We start from the raw sequence: 18,878 nt of genomic DNA on the forward strand, positions 1-18,878 counted from the left end.
AAATAGGACGTACTATGCAAAGCTAAATAGGGCGTCCTGCAAAGCAAAATCTTAGTACGCCTACTAGACGTACTTCTGGGGCTCTCCCGTCAAGTATTGCGCCAGTACCTCTGTCCACTGCTCTTGCGAAAATTCCTCCCTCTCGGCGACCCTTTCAAACACCGTCAGGAAGGCCTCAACGTCAACCCCCGGGTCATTTTCTGCAAAGCCCGTCATACCGCCTTCCGGACATGGGAGTCATCAGTCGGGCCTGGGGTTGGAGCACTCATCCTTCCCTGGATGGCGGTTGCGAGAAGCTGCATCTGCTGCCATTGTTCCTGCTAGTGCTGCTGGATCTGCTGTAACAGCCTGTTGGCGATGCTTGCTGGCTTGCAACAGACTTCACCCAGGGCATGCAGTCCATCCTGTAGCAGTCACACGTCTCTGCTGGGAACACTGCTCGCGCGTCTAACACCAATTGTAGAGGTTTTACTCACTTGGGTGCGACGGAAGGAAAACAGGAGGCATGTTCCTTTAAAAGTTCTTGTGGGTTTATTGCTTCATAAACCCAGAAGCCAAGCAGAAAAGCAAATAGCCTTTAGATCAGGCAAACAAAGTAAATGTCCTTAGCAGGTCTCTGCTCAGCCAGGCTTGTGTGGCACACAAGCTGGGGTAGTGTCCAGTGTCCTGGCTTAGTCTGAAGACAAACATACACAGGAGGCCGTCTACCTCCAAACACACAGACCATGTACCAAACAACAGCCTCCATTTTATAGGCTGTTAACCACACCCAGAGGTGAGGTATGTTGGTAGCTGGACTCGCCCATTCTCTCCTAGCTACCCGTAACCCGGCTCCCAGGTGCACCAAACGATCCTCTTAGTGCTTATGTGCCCTAGAGAAACACTCCGGGTTACATCAGAGACCAGCCATCTCTGTGACACATGCCTCCCATTGACTACGCGACCATTAGCCACCTTACAATACTTTGATACATATCTGGTTTTATGATTACCCCACGGCTGATGAAAGGGAATCTGTCACCCCCTGGGACTTATCTGACCTCTACTATGGGCATACAGGTGATAGAAATGTGAATCTATACATACCTGTATGGCCCATATTAGAGGTCTGTTTGCTGTGAAATGGCTTTTTATTCAGTGAAGATTCTGATGCTTGCTGGCCGTGGGGTAGTCGGTGGAGTGGATTCCCTTTAATAAATACTCACTTAGCCCCATTCTTCGTGTAGATACTAATGAATCCAGGACCTATGAGATTTTTACCATATGATAGTTGGATAGTTAGGGGTGTATCATCCATAGCAGCAGCCCACAGGGCCACTATGGTGCCCGTGAAAAAACACAGAATTTGAGCTTGGTTTAAGTTGGTATCCATGCAGCACATAAATGCATGTTTACTATGGCCATAAATCAGAAAAAAACTATAAGAAGAAAAATGATCATAAACCCTGCTGTAAATAAATAAATAAAAAGCAAAAGTGCTTTTAACCCCTTTACCCCCGAGGGTGGTTTGCACATTAATGAGCAGGCCAATTTTTACAATTCTGACCACTGTCACTTTATGAGGTAATTACTCTGGAACGCTTCAACGGATCCCCCTGATTCTGAGATTATTTTTTCGTGACATATTGTACTTTATGATTGTGGTAAAATTTCTTTGATATCACTTGCGTTTATTTGTGGAAAAATCGGAAATTTGGTGAAAATTTTGAAAATTTGTCAATGTAATTTTTATGCCCTTAAATCAGAGAGATATGTCACACAAAATAGTTAATAAATAACATTTCCCACATGTCTACTTTACATCAGCACAATTTTGGAACAAACATTTTTTTTTTAGTAGGGAGCTATAAGGGTTAAAAGTTGACCAGCGATTTCTCATTTTAACAACAAAATTTACAAAACCATTTTTTTTAGAGACCACATCACATTTGACGTGACTTTGAGGGGCCTTTATGACAGAAAATACCCAAAAGTGACACCATTCTAAAAACTGCACTCCTCAAGGTGCTCAAAACCACATTCAAGAAGTTTATTAACCCTTCAGGTGCTTCACAGGAATTTTTGGAATGTGGAAGAAAAAAATTAACATTTAACTTTTTTCACAAAAATGTTACTTTAGACCCAAATTTTTTTTATTTTCGCAGGGGTAACTGGAAAAAATGGACCCCAAAAATTTTTGTGCAATTTCCCCTGAGCACGCAGATACCCCATATCTGAGGAAAAAACACTGTTTGGGCGCACAGCAGGGTTTGGAAGGGAAGGAGCGCCATTTGACTCTTTGTAAAATTTGCTTGAATAATTAGCGGACACCATGTTGCGTTTGGGGAGCCCCTGATGTGCCTAAACAGTGGAAACCCCCCACAAGTGACACCATTTTGGAAACTAGACCCCTTAGGAAACTTATCTAGATGCGTGGTGTGCACCTTGAACCCCCAGGTGCTTCACAGAAGTTTATAACATTGAGCCGTAAAAATAAAATTTTCACATTTTTCCAACAAAAATGTTTTTCAGCCTCCAATTTTGCATTTTCATAAGGGTAACAGGAGAAATTGCACCATGCATTTTGTTGTGCAATTTCTCCTGAGTAAGCCGATACCCCATATGTGGGGGAAAACCGCTGTTTGGACGCACGGCAGGGTTCAGAAGGGAAGGAGCACCATTTGACTTTTTGAATGTAAAATTTGCTTGAATAATTAGCGCTTGTGCCTCTGATGTGCCTAAACAGTGGAAACCCCCCACAAGTGACACCATTTTGGAAACTAGACCCCTTAGGGTACTTATCTAGATGTGTGGTGAGCATCCTGAACCCCCAGGTGCTTCACAGAAGTTTATAACATTGAACCGTAACAATGAAATTTTCACATTTTTTCAACAAAAATGTTTTTCAGCCCCCAATTTTGCATTTTCACAAGGGTAACAGGTTGCGTTTGGGGAGTCCCTGATGTGCCTAAATAGTGGAAACCACCCCACCCTCCCCCCAGTGACTCCATTTTGGAAGCTACACCCCTCCAGGATTTTATCAAGGGGTATAGTGAACATTTTGAACCCAGAGGTACGACACAGAATTTGATAACATTAGGTCATCATATTGAATAAGTTGTCATTAGTCTTGAGTGCAAGTGCTCGCTATTTGAGTTTGCATCAGGTACTAGGGTATGCACCAAGTATCGCGGGTGCTCAAGTGACATGCTTGAGTCCCTGCCCCGCATGTTTTTTTATTAGACACCCAAAAAAAAAACATGCTGGGATCGCTCGTGCATGGCAGGCAATCCCCATAAGGTTTTTTTGGCTGTATAACAGCTGCAAAACATTTGAGGAGGAGACTCGAGCATGTCACTCGAGCACCTGCCATACTCTGTGCATACCCAAGCACCCGATGCAAACTCAAGTAGCGAGTACTTGCACTCACTAGTCACCATATCGTCGTCATTTTCTTTTTCTTTACTTCTGAAAAAATCCCAACCCCAACCCAAACCTTAGCCCAAACCTAACCCTAGCCTAACCCTAACCTTAGCCTAACCCTAATCCCAATCCCTAGCACAACCCTAACCATAGCACAACCCTAACCCTAAAGTTTATTTTTTACGCCGTTCCTCGTGTGGTATAAGTGATTAGAAGACGTTATTCTTCGGGTCGGTGCAATTACAGCGATACCAGAATCTTATCGGGTTTTTATGATTGACAGCTGTCACACACTAAAAGACACATTTTTTTGCAAAGACTAGTTTTTGCATCGCCATATTTTGAGAGCTATAATTTTTCCAGATTTCGGCCGACAGTCATGTGATGGTTTGTTTTTTTACGGGACAAGTTGATGTTTTTATCGGTATCATTTTCGGGCAAATGACATTTTTTGATCGCTTTCTATTCCGATTTTTGGGAGTCAGGATAAACAAAAGCCAACAATTCAGGAATTGTTTTTTTTGTTTTTTTATATGCCTTTCTGCGTGTGGTAAAATTGATAAGGCAGCTTTATTCTTTGGGTCAGTACGTTTACAGTGGTACCGCATTTTTTTTTTTTTTTTTTATATATATATATATATATATATATATATATATATATATATATATATATATATATATATATATATATATATATATATATTTTGGCGCTTTTACACAATAAAAACTATTTTATAGAAAAAATAATTGTTTTTACATCGCTTTATTCTGAGAACTATAACTTTTTTATTTCTCTGTTGTTGGAGCTGTATTGCGGCTTGTTTTTTGCGGGACAAGATGACGTTTTCAGCGGTACCATTTTTATTTACATTCGTCTTTTTGATCGCATTTTATTCCATTTTTTGTTTGGCGGTGTGATGATAAAACATCATTTTATGTTTCGTTTTTTTTTTTACCGTGTTCACTAAAGCGGTTAAGTAGTGGGACAGTTTTATAGGTCAAGTTGTTCCGGACGTGGTGATACCAAATATGTGTACTTTTATTGGTTTATTTTTTTTTCATAAGATTATTTATTTATGGGTATAATATAATATTTTTACAATTTTTTTTTTTTTTTTTTTCACTTTCTGACATTTTTATTACTTGTTCACATTGTCCCACTATGGCACTTTCACTTTTTGCAGCCTGATCGTCTGCATGGCATAGAGAGCAGCAGCTCCCTATGCCATGCAGCCTGTCAGCGCTGCACAGGGAGAAAGTTACTTTGGTCGTGCACTGCACATGACCAAAACAACTTCATGCCTCCTGGTGACCCGGATGTTGTCATGATGACGTCGGGTCACCATGGCAACATCCGGGACCGGATTTGGACGCCGGCAGAGAAAGTAAGTATCGCGCTTACCTCCTCTTGCCACCGGAATGCTGCAATCGATTTCAATCGCAGCATTTCGGGGGTTAATGTGTCGGGAGCGGTGCGGGACCGCTCCTTGCACATAACACCGGGTGTCAGCTGTGACAATCAGCTGACACACGGCGGCGATCTCGCCCGCACCGCTTGTGCGCGGGCGAAATCGCCAGGCCGTATTAATGCGTATCAGGCCCATAAGGCCCAGGGCACAGATACGTACTAATATGCCCTGGGTCAGAAAGGGGTTAAATAAAATAGGGTTCTTAGCAACACTGTTTTTGATCAAAAATAGCATGAAAGCTATCACACCATGGCAAGATGAACCCATTCGGGATAGTCCTACTCTGTATAATATTAACTCCTTTAAAGCCCATGACGTACTAATACGCGTCTGTGCCCTGGGACTTAAGAGCCTGACCCGTATTAGTACGTCATCGCGATCGCGCGCGCACACAGGCTGTGCGGGCGCGATCTCCGCTGGGTGTCAGCTGATTGTCACAGCTGACACCCGGTACTATGTGCAGGGAGCGGTGCCACACTGCTCCCGGCACATTAAACCCCGCAATGCTGCGATCGAAGTCGATCGCAGCATTGCAGTGGCTAAGGGGAGGTGATCGCAATACTCACCTCATCTTCCGGCCTCCAGCGCTGTCTGCCACGGCTTCCCGGGTGTTGCCATGACGACCCGATGTCGTCATGACAACATCCGGGTCACCAGACAGCAGGAAGATTTTTTGGTCATGCGCAGTGCATGACCAAACAATCTTCTCACTGTGCAGCACTGACTGCCTGCATGGCACAGGGATGGTTCTCCATCCCTTTGCTATGCAGGCGATCAGAATAAAAAAAGTGAAAGTCCCAGAGTGGGACAAAGTAAAAAAACTCTCAGAAAGTGAAAAAAAAAAAAAATTGTAAAAATATAAAAAATAATCCACCAAAAATAAAAATATAATGTACCAATCAATAAATATTATGAAAAAAAACCACCAAACAATAAAAGTACACATATTTGGTATCGCCGCGTCCGTAACGACCTGACCTATAAAACTGTCCCACTAGTTAACCCCTTCAGTGAACACGGTAAAAAAAAAAACGAAGCAAAAAGCAATGCTTTATCATCATACCGCCAAACAAAAAATGGAATAACACGCGATCAAAAAGACGAATATAAATAAAAATGTTACAGCTGAAAACGTCATCTTGTCCCGCAAAAAACAAGCCGCCATATAGCTCCAAATCAAAAAGTTATAGCTCTCAGAATAAAGCGATGCAAAAAAATATTTTTTTCTATAAAATAGCTTTTATTGTGTAAAAGCGCCAAAACATAGAAAAACGATATAAATGTGGTACCGCTGTAAACGTACTGACCCAAAGAATAAAGCTACCTTATTAATTTTACCACACGCGGAGTAGAATAATTTTTTTTTTAAAAAAACAATAATTCCTAAATTGTTGGTTTTTGTTTATTCTGCCTCCCAAAAGCTGGAATAGAAAGCGATCAAAAAATGTCACGTGCCTGAAAATGGCACCAATAAAAACGTCAACTCATCCCGCAAAAAAGAAGCCATCACATGACTCTGTCGGCCAAAATATGGAAAAATTATAGCTCTCAAAATATGGCGATGCAAAAACTAGATTTTACAAAATATGTGTCTTTTAGTGTGTGACAGCTGTCAATCATAAAAACCTGATATCATTCTGGTTTCTCTGTAGTCGCACCGACCCGAAGAATAAGGTCGTCTAATCTTTTATACCGCACTAGGAACGGCGTAAAAAATAAACGCTGGGGTTGGGGTTAGGGTTGTGCTAATGTTAGGGTTGGGGTTAGGGTTGTTGTTATTTTCAAAAGTAAAAAAAAAAAAACGATGACGATCTGGCAACTAGTGTTGAACGCAAGTGCTCGCTACTTGAGTTTGCATCGGGTGCTCGGGTATGCATTGAGTATCGCGGGTGCTCGAGTCTCCGCCCCATATGCTTCGCTGCCAAAAAAACCTCACGAGGATTGCCTGCCATTCACGAGCGATCCCCGCATGTTTTTTTGGGGGTGTCTAATAACCGTGAAACATGCGGGCGGGGTCTCGAGAATTTCGCTTGAGCACCCGTGATACATGGTGCATACCTGAATACCCAATGCAAACTCAAGTAGCGAGCACTTGCGCTCAAGACTAATGACAACTTATTCAATATGATGACCTAATGTCATCAAATTCTGTGTCGTACCTCTGTGTTCAAAATGTTCACTATACCCCTTGATAAAATCCTTGAGGGGTGTAGTTTCCGAAATGGGGTCACTTGTGGGGGGTTTCAACTATTTTGGCACATCAGGGGCTCTCCAAACTCGACATGGCGTCCGCTCTCGATTCCAGCCGATTTTGCGTTCAAAAAGTCACACAGTGCTCCTTCCCTTCTGAACTCTGCCGTGCTCCCAAACACTGTATTTTCCCCACATATGGGGTATTTGCGTACTCAGGAGAAATTGCACAAAAGTTTTTGGGGTCCATTTTCTCCTCTAACCCTTGTGAAAATAAAAAATTTGGGGCTAAAACATCATTTTTGTGGAAAAAGTTAGATTTTTTATTTTCACGGCTCCATGTTATAAACTTCTGTAAGGGACGTGGGGGTTCAAGATGCTCACCACACATCTAGATAAGTTCCCTAAGGGGTCTAGTTTCCAAAATGGGGTCACATGTGGGGGTTTCCACTGTTTAGGCACATCAGGGGCTCCCCAAATGCAACATGGCGTCCGCTAATTATTCAAGCAAATTTTACATTCAAAAAGTCAAATGGCACTCCTTCCCTTCCGAACCCTGCCGTGCGCCAAAACAGTGGTTTTCCCCCACATATGGGGTATCTGCTTACTCAGGAGAAATTGCACAACAAACTGCATGGTGCAATTTCTCCTGTTACCCTTATGAAAATGCAAAAGTGGGGGCTGAAAAACATTTTTGTGGGAAAAATGTGAAAATTTTATTTTTACGGCTCAATGTTATAAACTTCTGTGAAGCACCTGGGGGTTTAAGGTGCTCACCACACATCTAGATAAGTTCCCTGAGGGATCTAGTTTCCAAAATGGTGTCACTTGTGGGGGGTTTCTACTGTTTAGGCACATCAGGGGCTCCACAAATGCAACATGGCGTCCGCTAATTATTCAAGCAAATTTTATATTCAAAAAGTCAAATGGCGCTCCTTCCCTTCCGAACCCTGCCATGCGCCCAAACAGTGGTTTTCCCGCACATATGGGGTATCTACTTACTCAGGAGAAATTGCACAACAAATTTTGGGGTCCATTTTTTCCTGTTAACCCTGCGAAAAAAAAAATTGGGTCTAAAATAACATTTTTGTGAAAAAAGTTAAATGTTAATTTTTTTCTTCCACATTCCAAAAATTCCTGTGAAGCACCTGAAGGGTTAATAAAGTTCTTGAATGTGGTTTTGAGCACCTTGAGGGGTGCAGTTTTTTAGAATGGTGTCACTTTTGGGTATTTTCTGTCATAAAGACCCCTCAAAGTGACTTTAAATATGATGTGGTCCCTAAAAAAATTGTTTTGTAAATTTTGTTGGAAAAATGAGAAATCGCTGGTCAACTTTTAACCCTTATAGCTCCCCAATAAAAAAAAATGTTGGTTCCACAATTGTGCTGATGTAAAGTAGACATGTGGGAAATGTTATTTATTAACTATTTTGTGTGACATATCTCTCTGATTTAAGGGCATGGAAATTCAAATTTTGAAAATTGCAAAATTTTCTAAATTTTCGCCAAATTTCCATTTTTTTCACAAATAAACGCAAGTGATATCGAAGAAATTTTACCACAATCATGAAGTACAATATGTCACAAAAAAACATTCTCTGAATCTGGGGGATCCGTTGAAGTGTTCCAGAGTAATTACCTCATAAAGTGACAGTGGTCAGAATTGTAAAAATTGGCCTGGTTATTTACGTGCAAACCACCTTGGGTTGTAAAGGGGTTAAAAACCTTACCGTGTATCAAAGCCTCAAACTTCTGTGTGTGAATCAGACATGAGATCTAACGTGATAGAAGATTACAGTCCGGGGAAGACTGGAAACATTCATATAGACGGCCGTTGGAGATGTAGTCAGTGAGAAATCTGGCTAAATATGTTTCTAGAGCCGTAGTAGAAGATGAAGATGTCGTCCTCATCATGAAGTAGTTATTTCTCATGATACGTGTAATGAATATCTCCTGCAGTATTGCTAATGCCGATTGCAGTGTTGGTAAATGAGACGAGAATTAGCTTTATGGAAGATGAGTTTATGAGAAACGTGTTCAGCTACAGACTCCGAGGAAGAAACTGCTTGGTGTCTGTGGCCTAAAATATATAGATTTTATTACTAGATGTAAAGCAGAAAACTAAATACTGTAAAATAATAAATCTCCTCCTATGTTTCCCTTATTATTCCCAGTAATTGTATTATTACACAGGATCTTTATGATGTTATATAGGCTCATCATCTTCTCATTCAGGTCTCTACAATATCAGATCCTCTCAGTGAAGATCTTCTATTTAAGAGAATTTTCCTTATGGACCCATCAAAGATGGATATGGATAGAGACAAGATGGCGGAGAGGATATTACACCTCACCCTAGAGATCCTCTTCCGGCTTACTGGAGAGGTGAGAGATTCTGATGAGATCACATTACATCATTCTTATCTATGGGAATAACAGATGAACAGAACTGGAGAGGTGAGGACTCTGGAAATGTATGTAGTGAGATTTATTTATATGTATTTCCATAACCAGGATTACACAGTAGTGAAGAAGACCTCTAGTGAGCGCTGTCAGGACCCTGTGTCTGAGGGATGGGGAAGAACCCTGAGCCCAATCACAGGGCCTCCATCTCACCTCTTCATACATGAGGACATCAATGACCAGAAGATCGTAGAACTCACCTACAAAATGATTGAGCTGCTGACTGGAGAGGTGACGCTGCTGGGAATGCTGGGACATTATACAGTATGAAAGGATCAGGGGGATGACTGTATCATTGTATGTGTCAGGTTCCTATAAGATGTCAGGATGTCACTGTCTATTTCTCCATGGAGGAGTGGGAGTATTTAGAAGGACACAAAGATTTGTACCAAGACGTCATGATGGAGGTTCCCCAGTCCCTCACATCACCAGGTAATAGACAGGACTAAACACACACGGCCTATAATTATCTGTATGTAAAGAATGAATTCAGTCCCTGTATGTGTTTCCCCCAGATCTATCCAGTAAGAGAACAACACCAGAGAGATGTCCCTATCCTCTTCTTCCACTGGACTGTAAACAAGAAGATCCCAATGTTCCTCAGGATCATCAGGTAGATGGAGAGAAGGTGTCATGAGATCTCCCCTATAATGTATAAATGACTGTGAAGGTCTTGTGTGAGAACTGTGGAGATGGATTAGAGCTGATCATAGATGTGACTTCTCAATCTGTCTGTGACTTTTACAATATTTGTTTCAGGGTGAAGATCTGCCCCATATTAATACTACAGAGACATATGTGAGTGGTGATGAGCGGTGTAAAGAAGAGATTCCTACATATGACTACCGAGGTGAGTAGTAATAGCCACTAAGTGCTGAGAAGTGACAGATTCTTCTCTGTCACCGGCTGTGGCTGCTTTATCGGTGATGTAGTCCGGCTGTATCAGTCGTGTGATCACCATTTTACCGCTAGACCACAACATTCTCCTCCATCCGAAAATGTTCAAATTACTTTGTGAATTGGGAAAGCCATTTTCTAGAGAACTTACAACCTGAAGGATCCACCTACTCCCTGGGATTAGATGACCCTGACCGTTACCTTCCCAGATCTGTAAAATACAAAGCCAAATGACCGCGTACGTAGAATGTGCTGCCAAGTGAGAAAATCACTTGAAGAAAAATTATAATGGGCCTCTGAGAGAAAGCGGAGGGTAATGATGCTGTTGGCTTCCTAGATCCGTGATATCTTATTGGATGAATCTACCTTCTCTCCCTTCTGTGTTGCTGAATGTGCTCATATGGTCCCTACAAGACCAGGTCCAGTCTTTCTGGCCAAACGTCACTTTTATGATCAACAGCATTAAATGTGCAGTGAGGCCAAGTGTGAATTTCTGTACAATAGCAGCAGAGTTTCCCTTTATCCTGAATTTTAAATATTTTTTAAAACCAACTAACTTCAAACAGGATCATGATAAACTATACAAAAAAAAATTACACCTGTACCATGATATATCTCTAAGCTGTGCGTGGCTGATGGCTGTAATATACATTTATTCCCGCCTGCAGGAGATGTGTTGGCATGGCTCGACCCCTGGTTTCATGGATTCACTCCACGTCATAAATTCCATTATGTTTTCAATCCTAAAGAATTCAGATTACTGCACAATCTCTCCTGAAATGGGGGCACTAATACTTTCTCTACTCTTCTGGTCAGGACTCATAGTAGCTCCAATGGTCCACCATAAATGAGTGCAACTCCCATTTAGTCTTGATGCTCTCCTCTCATACATAAGTTCTTATTGCAGATGTAGCATATTTTTTTTTATTCTGTCTATTTGTTTAGTGGGATTATCCTGCCTCACTTATGTGAGTCTGCAACTCCCTGGTAGTCTTTAAAAGAAGGTCTCCATTGTCTCTTCCAAATGCCCGAGGTCTAACTTTACAGGCTGTTCTGTGGTGTTAGATGGGAAGAAGAATAGTCAGGTAGTTGGGTCAGAACCAGGAGGGCAGAGAAAATACAAAATCAGAAGACACAAGAGTAGTCAGTAAATGGGCCGAGATCACAACAGGAGACAAATACACAAGCCGGGAGCTGAGCACAGAGGACTGAACCAGAGGAGAACAAGGCTGTATCTGGCAGCTTCCGGCAATATGCTTCCAGCTTTAGTAGGGTGTGGTGCTTTCCCAATGGCTGAATCAGAGAGCAGACTACTTCAGATGGACAGCACACAACCCATACTGCCAGACTGGATCGTACTACAGGTCCCAGGCACCCTGACCAGAGTCTGTACCGCCCACAGCTTCTGGTTCCGACATCTCCTCCATTACCATCGCCGCCTGCTGAATGAATAAGGTGGCTCCTGGTGAGAGAAGCAGACGTTGCAGGAGCTGATCCCAGGGGAGATGGGACACACCATTTGCAGAAGCCTTAATATGACAAAATGTCAGAAAACCAGAGCAGTAGAAATCCCCATAAGGGGACTCCATTTTGGAAATTGTAACCCTCAGTGAATTAATCTATAGGAGCAGTGACTACTTTGACTCCACATTCTCTTACTGTAAATTAGCACACAGTGGATGTTGGAGAGTGAAAATCGCACATTTGCCATTTTATTGCCCAACACATAGTGCCCAGATTGTGCTCCAGGAGACACACAGCATAAATTAAGTGGGATTTCCTCACTATACAACCCCTGGCAAAAATTATGGAATCACCGTGCTCGGAGGATGTTCATTCAGTTGTTTAATGTTTTTTGAAAAAAAGCCGATCACAGACATGGCACAAAACTAAAGAAACACTAAAAGAAATCAAGATTAAAAATGTGGTACTCAGTAAGGGTAATTTTTTTCAGACCAAGCAGAGGGAAAAAATTCTGGGATCACTCAATTCTGAGGAAAAAATTCTGGAATCATGAAAAACAAACACACAAAAAAGCACTCCAATACATCACTAGTATTTTGTTGCACCACCTCTGGCTTTAATAACAGCTTGCAGTCTCTGAGGCATGGACTTAATGAGTGACAAACAGTACTCTTTATCAATCTGGCTCCAACTTTCTCTGATTGCTGTTGCCAGATCAGCTTTGCAGGTTGGAGCCTTGTCATGGACCATTTTCTTCAACTTCCACCAAAGATTTTCAATTGGATTGAGATCCGGACTATTTGCAGGCCATGACATTGACCTTATGTGTCTTCTTTCAAGGAATGTTTTCACAGTTTTTGCTCTATGGCAGGATGCATTATCATCTTGCAAAATGATGTCATCATCCCCAAACATCCTTTCAATTGATGAGATAAGAAAACTGTCCAAAATATCAATGTAAACTTGGTCATTTATTGAAGCTGTAATGACAGCCATCTCCAGAGTGCCTTTACCTGACATGCAGCCCCATATCATCAATGACAAACAACAACCTTGCACAGGCACCTCCATTTTGGAGGAGGTGCCTTATATAGGGGAAGTCCTCCGGCCATTGGCCGGGGACTCTTTAGGACTGCGCGCGAGGCCCCTTTAAGAGGGATGGAGCGTGCGCGCCCTAAGCACAGTGCTCAGGAAGCTGCGCGCACCAGCAGCAGCAGGGGAGCAGGAGGACGCCGGATCGGGACCGCGGCGGTAAGGGGGTGCTACAATCACCTTGCCCAATGCAGATTCGTGATTCATCACTGAATATGACTGTCATCCAGTCATCTACAGTCCACGATTGCTTTTCCTTACCCCATTGTAACCTTGTTTTTTTCTGTTTAGGTGTTAATGATGGCTTATGTTTAGCTTTTCTGTATGTAAATCCCATTTCCTTTAGGCAGTTTCTTACGGTTCGGTCACAGACATTGACTCCAGTTTCCTCCCATTCGTTCCTCATTTGTTTTGTTGTGCATTTCCTGTTTTGGAGACATATTGCTCTAAGTTTCCGGTCTTGACTCTTTGATGTCTTCCTTGGTCTACCAGTATGTTTGCCTTAACAACCTTCCCATGTTGTTTGTATTTGGTCCAGATTTTAGACACAGCTGACTGTGAGCAACCAACATCTTTTGCAACATTGCGTGATGATTTAACTTCTTTTAAGAGTTTGATAATCCTCTCCTTTATTTTAATTGACATCTCTCGTGTTGGAGCCATGATTCATGTCAGTCCACTTGGTGCAACAGCTCTCCAAGGTGTGATCACTCCTTTTTAGATGCAAGCTAACGAGCAGATCTAATTTGATGCGGGTGTTAGTCTTGGAAATGAAAATTGACAGTGTGATTCCATAATTTTTTCCTCAGAATTGAGTGATTCCATAATTTTTTCCCTCTGCTTGGTCTGAAAAAAATTACCCTTACTGAGTACCACATTTTTTATCTTGATTTCTTTTAGTGTTTCTTAAAGCCCTAAAGTTGCCATTTGAAATGACTTTAGTTTTGTGCCATGTCTGTGATCTGCTTTTTTTCAACAACATTAAACAACTGAATGAACGTCCTCCGAGCCTGGTGATTCCATAATTTTTGCCAGGGGTTGTAGTAATGCCAAATACATGGATGCTAAATGTGGTTTGGGCACACTGCAAGGCTCAGAAGTGAGAGGGAGATTTGACTTTGGGAGGGTGGATATTACTGTATTAGTTTATGGAAGCCATGTTGCTTTTCAAGAGCCTTTGAGCCACTAATAATGTGGAAACCTCTGTTTTTCCACTGACAGATGATGGACCTGAGTGGGGGCTTGTTTTTTTGTGAGATGAGTAGAAGTTTTTATTGATATTATTTTCCCCTACATAACATTGTTTGGTGACTTTTTATTCCATATTTTGGAGGCAGAATGAACAAACAGTTGAACACCACGCACTACTGGTTCATCCTATGAGGTTTTATTAGACTGTGACCTGTCATTGTCTTGGTGAATAGTTCAGTTTTTTACAGACAGTCTAAGTAGAAATGCTCAAAAATATAAAACTCAAGGATATTTTATTCAAAAGTAATAATTGGTTTTATTCTTAGCAGATGACTGTACCAGGAAATCAGAGGGACAGCTGACATCTTCAATTTTTAAATCAGATGATCTTGAGATCCCACAGGATACAATTGAAATGAATGCCATTACCCCGGATATACCATCATCCCTTCACTGCAAAGATCTGTCATCTGATCCTTTGAAACAGGTCCTGTCTTCTGATTCATTACCGACTACTAAGGAAAATCAAAGTCACAAAATAAGCATTAAAAAGCGAACTGCTCCTAAAGCAAAGAAGCCATTATCACATTCAGAATATGGAAATAGTTTTCCCATTGAAAAATCTTTTCTTAAAGATCAAAAAATCCACACACAAGAGAATAGATTTTCTTTTTCCAAGTGTAGGAAAAGTCTTAACCAGAAATCAGATCTTGTTAGTCACCAGAGAACTCATACAGTGGAGAAGCCATTTTCATGTTCAGAATGTGGGAAATGTTTTAACCGGAAAGCGCATCTTGATAGCCACCAGAGAACCCACACAGGGGAGAAGCCTTTTTCCTGTTCAGAATGTGGGAAATGTTTTAACCGGAAAGCGCATCTCGATAGCCACCAGAGAACCCACACAGGGGAGAAGCCTTTTTCTTGTTCAGAATGTGGGAAATGTTTTAACCGGAAATCAGTTTTTGTTAGTCACCAGAGAACCCACACAGGGGAGAAGCCTTTTTCCTGTTCAGAATGTGGGAAACGTTTTAAACAGAAATCAGATCTTGCTATTCACCAGAGAACGCACACTGGGGAGAAGCCTTTTTCTTGTTCAGAATGTGGGAAATGTTTTAACCGGAAATCAGTTTTTGTTAGTCACCAGAGAACCCACACAGGGGAGAAGCCTTTTTCCTGTTCAGAATGTGGGAAACGTTTTAAACAGAAATCAGATCTTGCTATTCACCAGAGAACGCACACAGGGGAGAAGCCTTTTTCTTGTTCAGAATGTGGGAAATGTTTTAACCGGAAATCAGTTTTTGTTAGTCACCAGAGAACGCACACAGGGGAGAAGCCTTTTTCTTGTTCAGAATGTGATAAATATTTTAACCATAAATGGAATCTTATGATACACCAAAGAACTCACACAGGGGAGAAGCCTTTTTCCTGTTCAGAATGTGGGAAATATTTTAACCATAAATGGAATCTTATGATACACCAAAGAACTCACACAGGGGAGAAGCCGTATTCATGTTCAGAATGTGGGAAATGTTTTAACCAGAAATCAGATTTGGTTACGCACCAGAGAAACCACACAGGGGAGAAGCCTTTTTCCTGTTCAGAATGTGGAAAATGTTTTGTGAAGAGATCCTCTCTTCTTAGTCACCAGAGCAGTCACGCAGGAGAGAAGCCTTTTTCATGTTCTTAATGTGGGAAATGTTTTACACTATAATCAACTCTTAATAAACATCAGCTTAATAAACATCAGAGTGTCACGATTCCTCCGCTCAGAGTGTCTTGGACGCTGTGACTGATACCTCAGTCGTTCATTCTGGTGCGGGGTGTGCTCAGCTGTCGGTGCTTTGATGGACAGCTCAGCTGTCCAATCTGAGTCTGAGAGGTGCTGAGCTTCTTTCAGGTGTTCACTGTTCCAGGTGATTACCCAATTACTTAGCTGAGCTCTCTTTCTCAGACCTCTGCCAGACTTACCATCTGCTCAGTGGTTTGTCTTGTATTTCAATGCTCTGATTGTTTATCCTTTGCTGTCTGACCTTGGACGTAGTTCTGACAATTTCTTTGTCTAACCTATTTGCTCTGATCCGCTATCTTCCTGGTATTATGACCTCAGATCATGACTTGACTTCACCTTTGTCTTTTCACTTTAGTTTTCTATGTGCTTTCTTGGTATCTGACCTCAGAATGTTTGACTACCGTGTCTCACTGCCTGTCCATGAGTGACATTACGTCTGGCCGATACTTTTTTTTCCCCACCAATGGATCCAGTTTGTACACTCTGTGATCACGTGGCAAATTTGACCCAGATGGTCCAGGATCTGGCCCAAACCAGTAGTATGTGGAAAGGAAAGAAAAGTGGAAAATCCGTGCTGCTAGTAGATAACAGTAAATCCAGATCCACACTAGAATAATATATATATTTTTTTATTGTCTAAGCGTTTTGAAGTAGCATACTAGCGACTCATGACAAATAAACATATGCCAAGTGACAGAACGCAGCCATATACAGTATATACACTGGTGAATTTGAAAAAATGTGGAGCCAGAAAAGAACACATGATATGTGAAAGTTCATCTTGGGCAGTTTAACATTGTAAATAATTTAAGACGAAATGATAAAAGATTTCAAAATATATAATTACATATTGTTTATAAGATGAATGAAGTTGAGAAAATAATAATAAAATGCATGTGATAAGTTTCATCCAAAAATAAATATAGCATGATGTAAAAATATCAGTAAGTAAGTCGGACTAGAAGTCACAGAATCAAAGTATCAAAATTTGTGTGAGTGATGTGATGTTGGCGTGCCACGGAGAAGAGGGAATGAACCAGAGGATTAAAAAAGAAGGGGGGTTGGGATGTATAGAACCTATTGATGAGCGAGCAATAAAATGGACGGGTGCTCATTGCTTGGGTCAGGCAAATCATAATGCTTGGGCGCTCGACCCGAGCAACGAGCCCAATGTAAGTCAATGGGAAACTCGAGTATTTTTCTGGCGGTCCCCCCCCCTCCCCCAGAGGTCTGGAGGGGGCCTAAAAATTGGTCAAATCGATGGGAACAGTGCTCAAATGATATGGGAACAGCATGAGCATCTCTGACTCCCGGGCCAATGCTGTGAACAATGTTGTCAGAGTATTACGTCACTTTTACAGACTCACAATAAAACATACAAAAATGAAGCCAAAATGGATTTTCCTGGAAAAAATGTAAAGGAACATTCTTTCTAGGGTAATGACTTGTATATAAGGCAAAATAAATAACCAAAAACAAAAATGCTCCTCGACACCTTGGGCTATGTTTACACGTACTGTTTTTGATGTGTTTTTCACTTTTTGCCTTCAACGGTGAAAAATATATTCACCGGTAAATGAAATTTTAACATTTTACTACCTTATCTGGTCATGTAGTGTGTGAGACATGATCAGACACATCCTGTTTCATTTATGAAGGAGGGACTGTGAAAGTCACAAAGCCTATTTTTACAAGGCCATCAGTCGGCCTTTACTATTGTTAGAGGGCCAGCAGTCGTCCCTCACTATTGTTAGAGGGCCATCAGCCGGCTATGCTTTGTTGTTCCCATTATTAAGGAGTGGGTCTGCTATAGTGGTAATGCCCATGCTGTGACTGCAAGGGCTGCCAAAAATTGGACGCACTCAAATACCCCTTTAAAGAGACGTAGAGGTCTTCATTAAAAAAATTGTTCCTATGGGCATCATAAACAACACCCTTAAGAAAAATTATGTGGGTGTTGCATCACGTTCAACCTGGTGATATGGTGGTGGAGAAGGAGGAGGACAACAGAAAATGGACAAAATCAGGAAGCGAATACCCATGTCTGGGTGTGTAGAGGTGCATGGGAGTAGACCTCAAAAAAACACTGCTATCATCCGGTGGTGTTGAGAAGTCCGTCCCAATCCAGCTTTTGTTCATTTTTATAAGAGGTAGCCTGTCAGCATTTTCAGTTGAAAAACAGATGTGCCTATCAGTTATAATGCCTCCGGCGGCACTAAAAACCCGCTCTGACAAAACGTTAGCGGCAGGGCAGGCCAAGACCTCCAAGGCGTAGAGAGCAAGTTCATGCCACGTGTCCAGCTTGGATACCCAATAATTATAAGGCACAGAGGAATCAAGGAGTAGGTTGGTACGGTCGGCAAGGTACTCCTTAAGCATCTTCCAAAAATGTTTCCTCCTTTGTCAGAGTACCCCGCGCATCAGGACTTGGGCGCTGGGAGGGTCTGAGAAAACTGTCCCACCCCTTTGACATTGTTCCCCTGCCTCTGCTGGATTGGATTTGTGTCTCTCTCTCCTGTACTCCTTGGATGTCCAACGAACTGTGACCTCTGCCCCCAGCATTTTCAGATAGCAATTTTTTTAATAATTCCTCAACAAGGGCCTTCTGGTACTGCAACATTCTATTACACCTCTCCGCCACAGGAAGGAGAGTTAGAAAGTTCTCCTTGTAGCGTGGGCCTTGAAGTGTGGCCAACCTGTAATTACTGTCATCCAAAATGCATACAACGTAAAGGGTCACGGGAAAGGCAGCGGAACATAAACTCAGCCATGTGTGCCAGACTGCCAACAGGCAAGACTTCACTGTCCTGACCAAAAGGACGACTGTCCATGTTCTCCGCCTCCTCCTGGTCCTCCTCCTCATTCTCCCTCTCCTCAGGCCATCCACGCTGAACAGACTATATGAATGTTGTGTGGGTATTA

The 18,878-nt window shown here is 41.9% G+C and overlaps 1 protein-coding gene across 2 annotated transcripts in view; it reads left to right on the forward strand.

Moving 5' to 3' along the window:
• The window catches only part of LOC141176023 (uncharacterized), a 33,654-nt gene extending 15,147 nt beyond the window's left edge, over positions 1 to 18,507 (forward strand). Inside the window, exons 2-7 of one of the 2 annotated variants that reach the window (XM_073659996.1) lie at positions 9,296 to 9,445; positions 9,575 to 9,754; positions 9,832 to 9,955; positions 10,039 to 10,136; positions 10,283 to 10,373; positions 14,494 to 18,507. In XM_073659996.1, the coding sequence (XP_073516097.1) occupies positions 9,353 to 9,445; positions 9,575 to 9,754; positions 9,832 to 9,955; positions 10,039 to 10,136; positions 10,283 to 10,373; positions 14,494 to 15,854 (1,947 nt within the window). In that variant the 5' untranslated portion in view covers positions 9,296 to 9,352 and the 3' untranslated portion in view covers positions 15,855 to 18,507. The remainder of the gene's footprint in view (positions 1 to 9,295; positions 9,446 to 9,574; positions 9,755 to 9,831; positions 9,956 to 10,038; positions 10,137 to 10,282; positions 10,374 to 14,493) is intronic. The other variant, XM_073659997.1, reaches the window with a different exon arrangement.
• The last annotated feature ends 371 nt before the right edge of the window (positions 18,508 to 18,878 follow it).

Source organism: Phyllobates terribilis, unplaced genomic scaffold (genome assembly GCF_046119375.1).
Source record: "Phyllobates terribilis strain yellow unplaced genomic scaffold, ASM4611937v1 Scaffold_17__1_contigs__length_24005725, whole genome shotgun sequence".
Classification (NCBI taxonomy): domain Eukaryota; kingdom Metazoa; phylum Chordata; class Amphibia; order Anura; family Dendrobatidae; genus Phyllobates; species Phyllobates terribilis.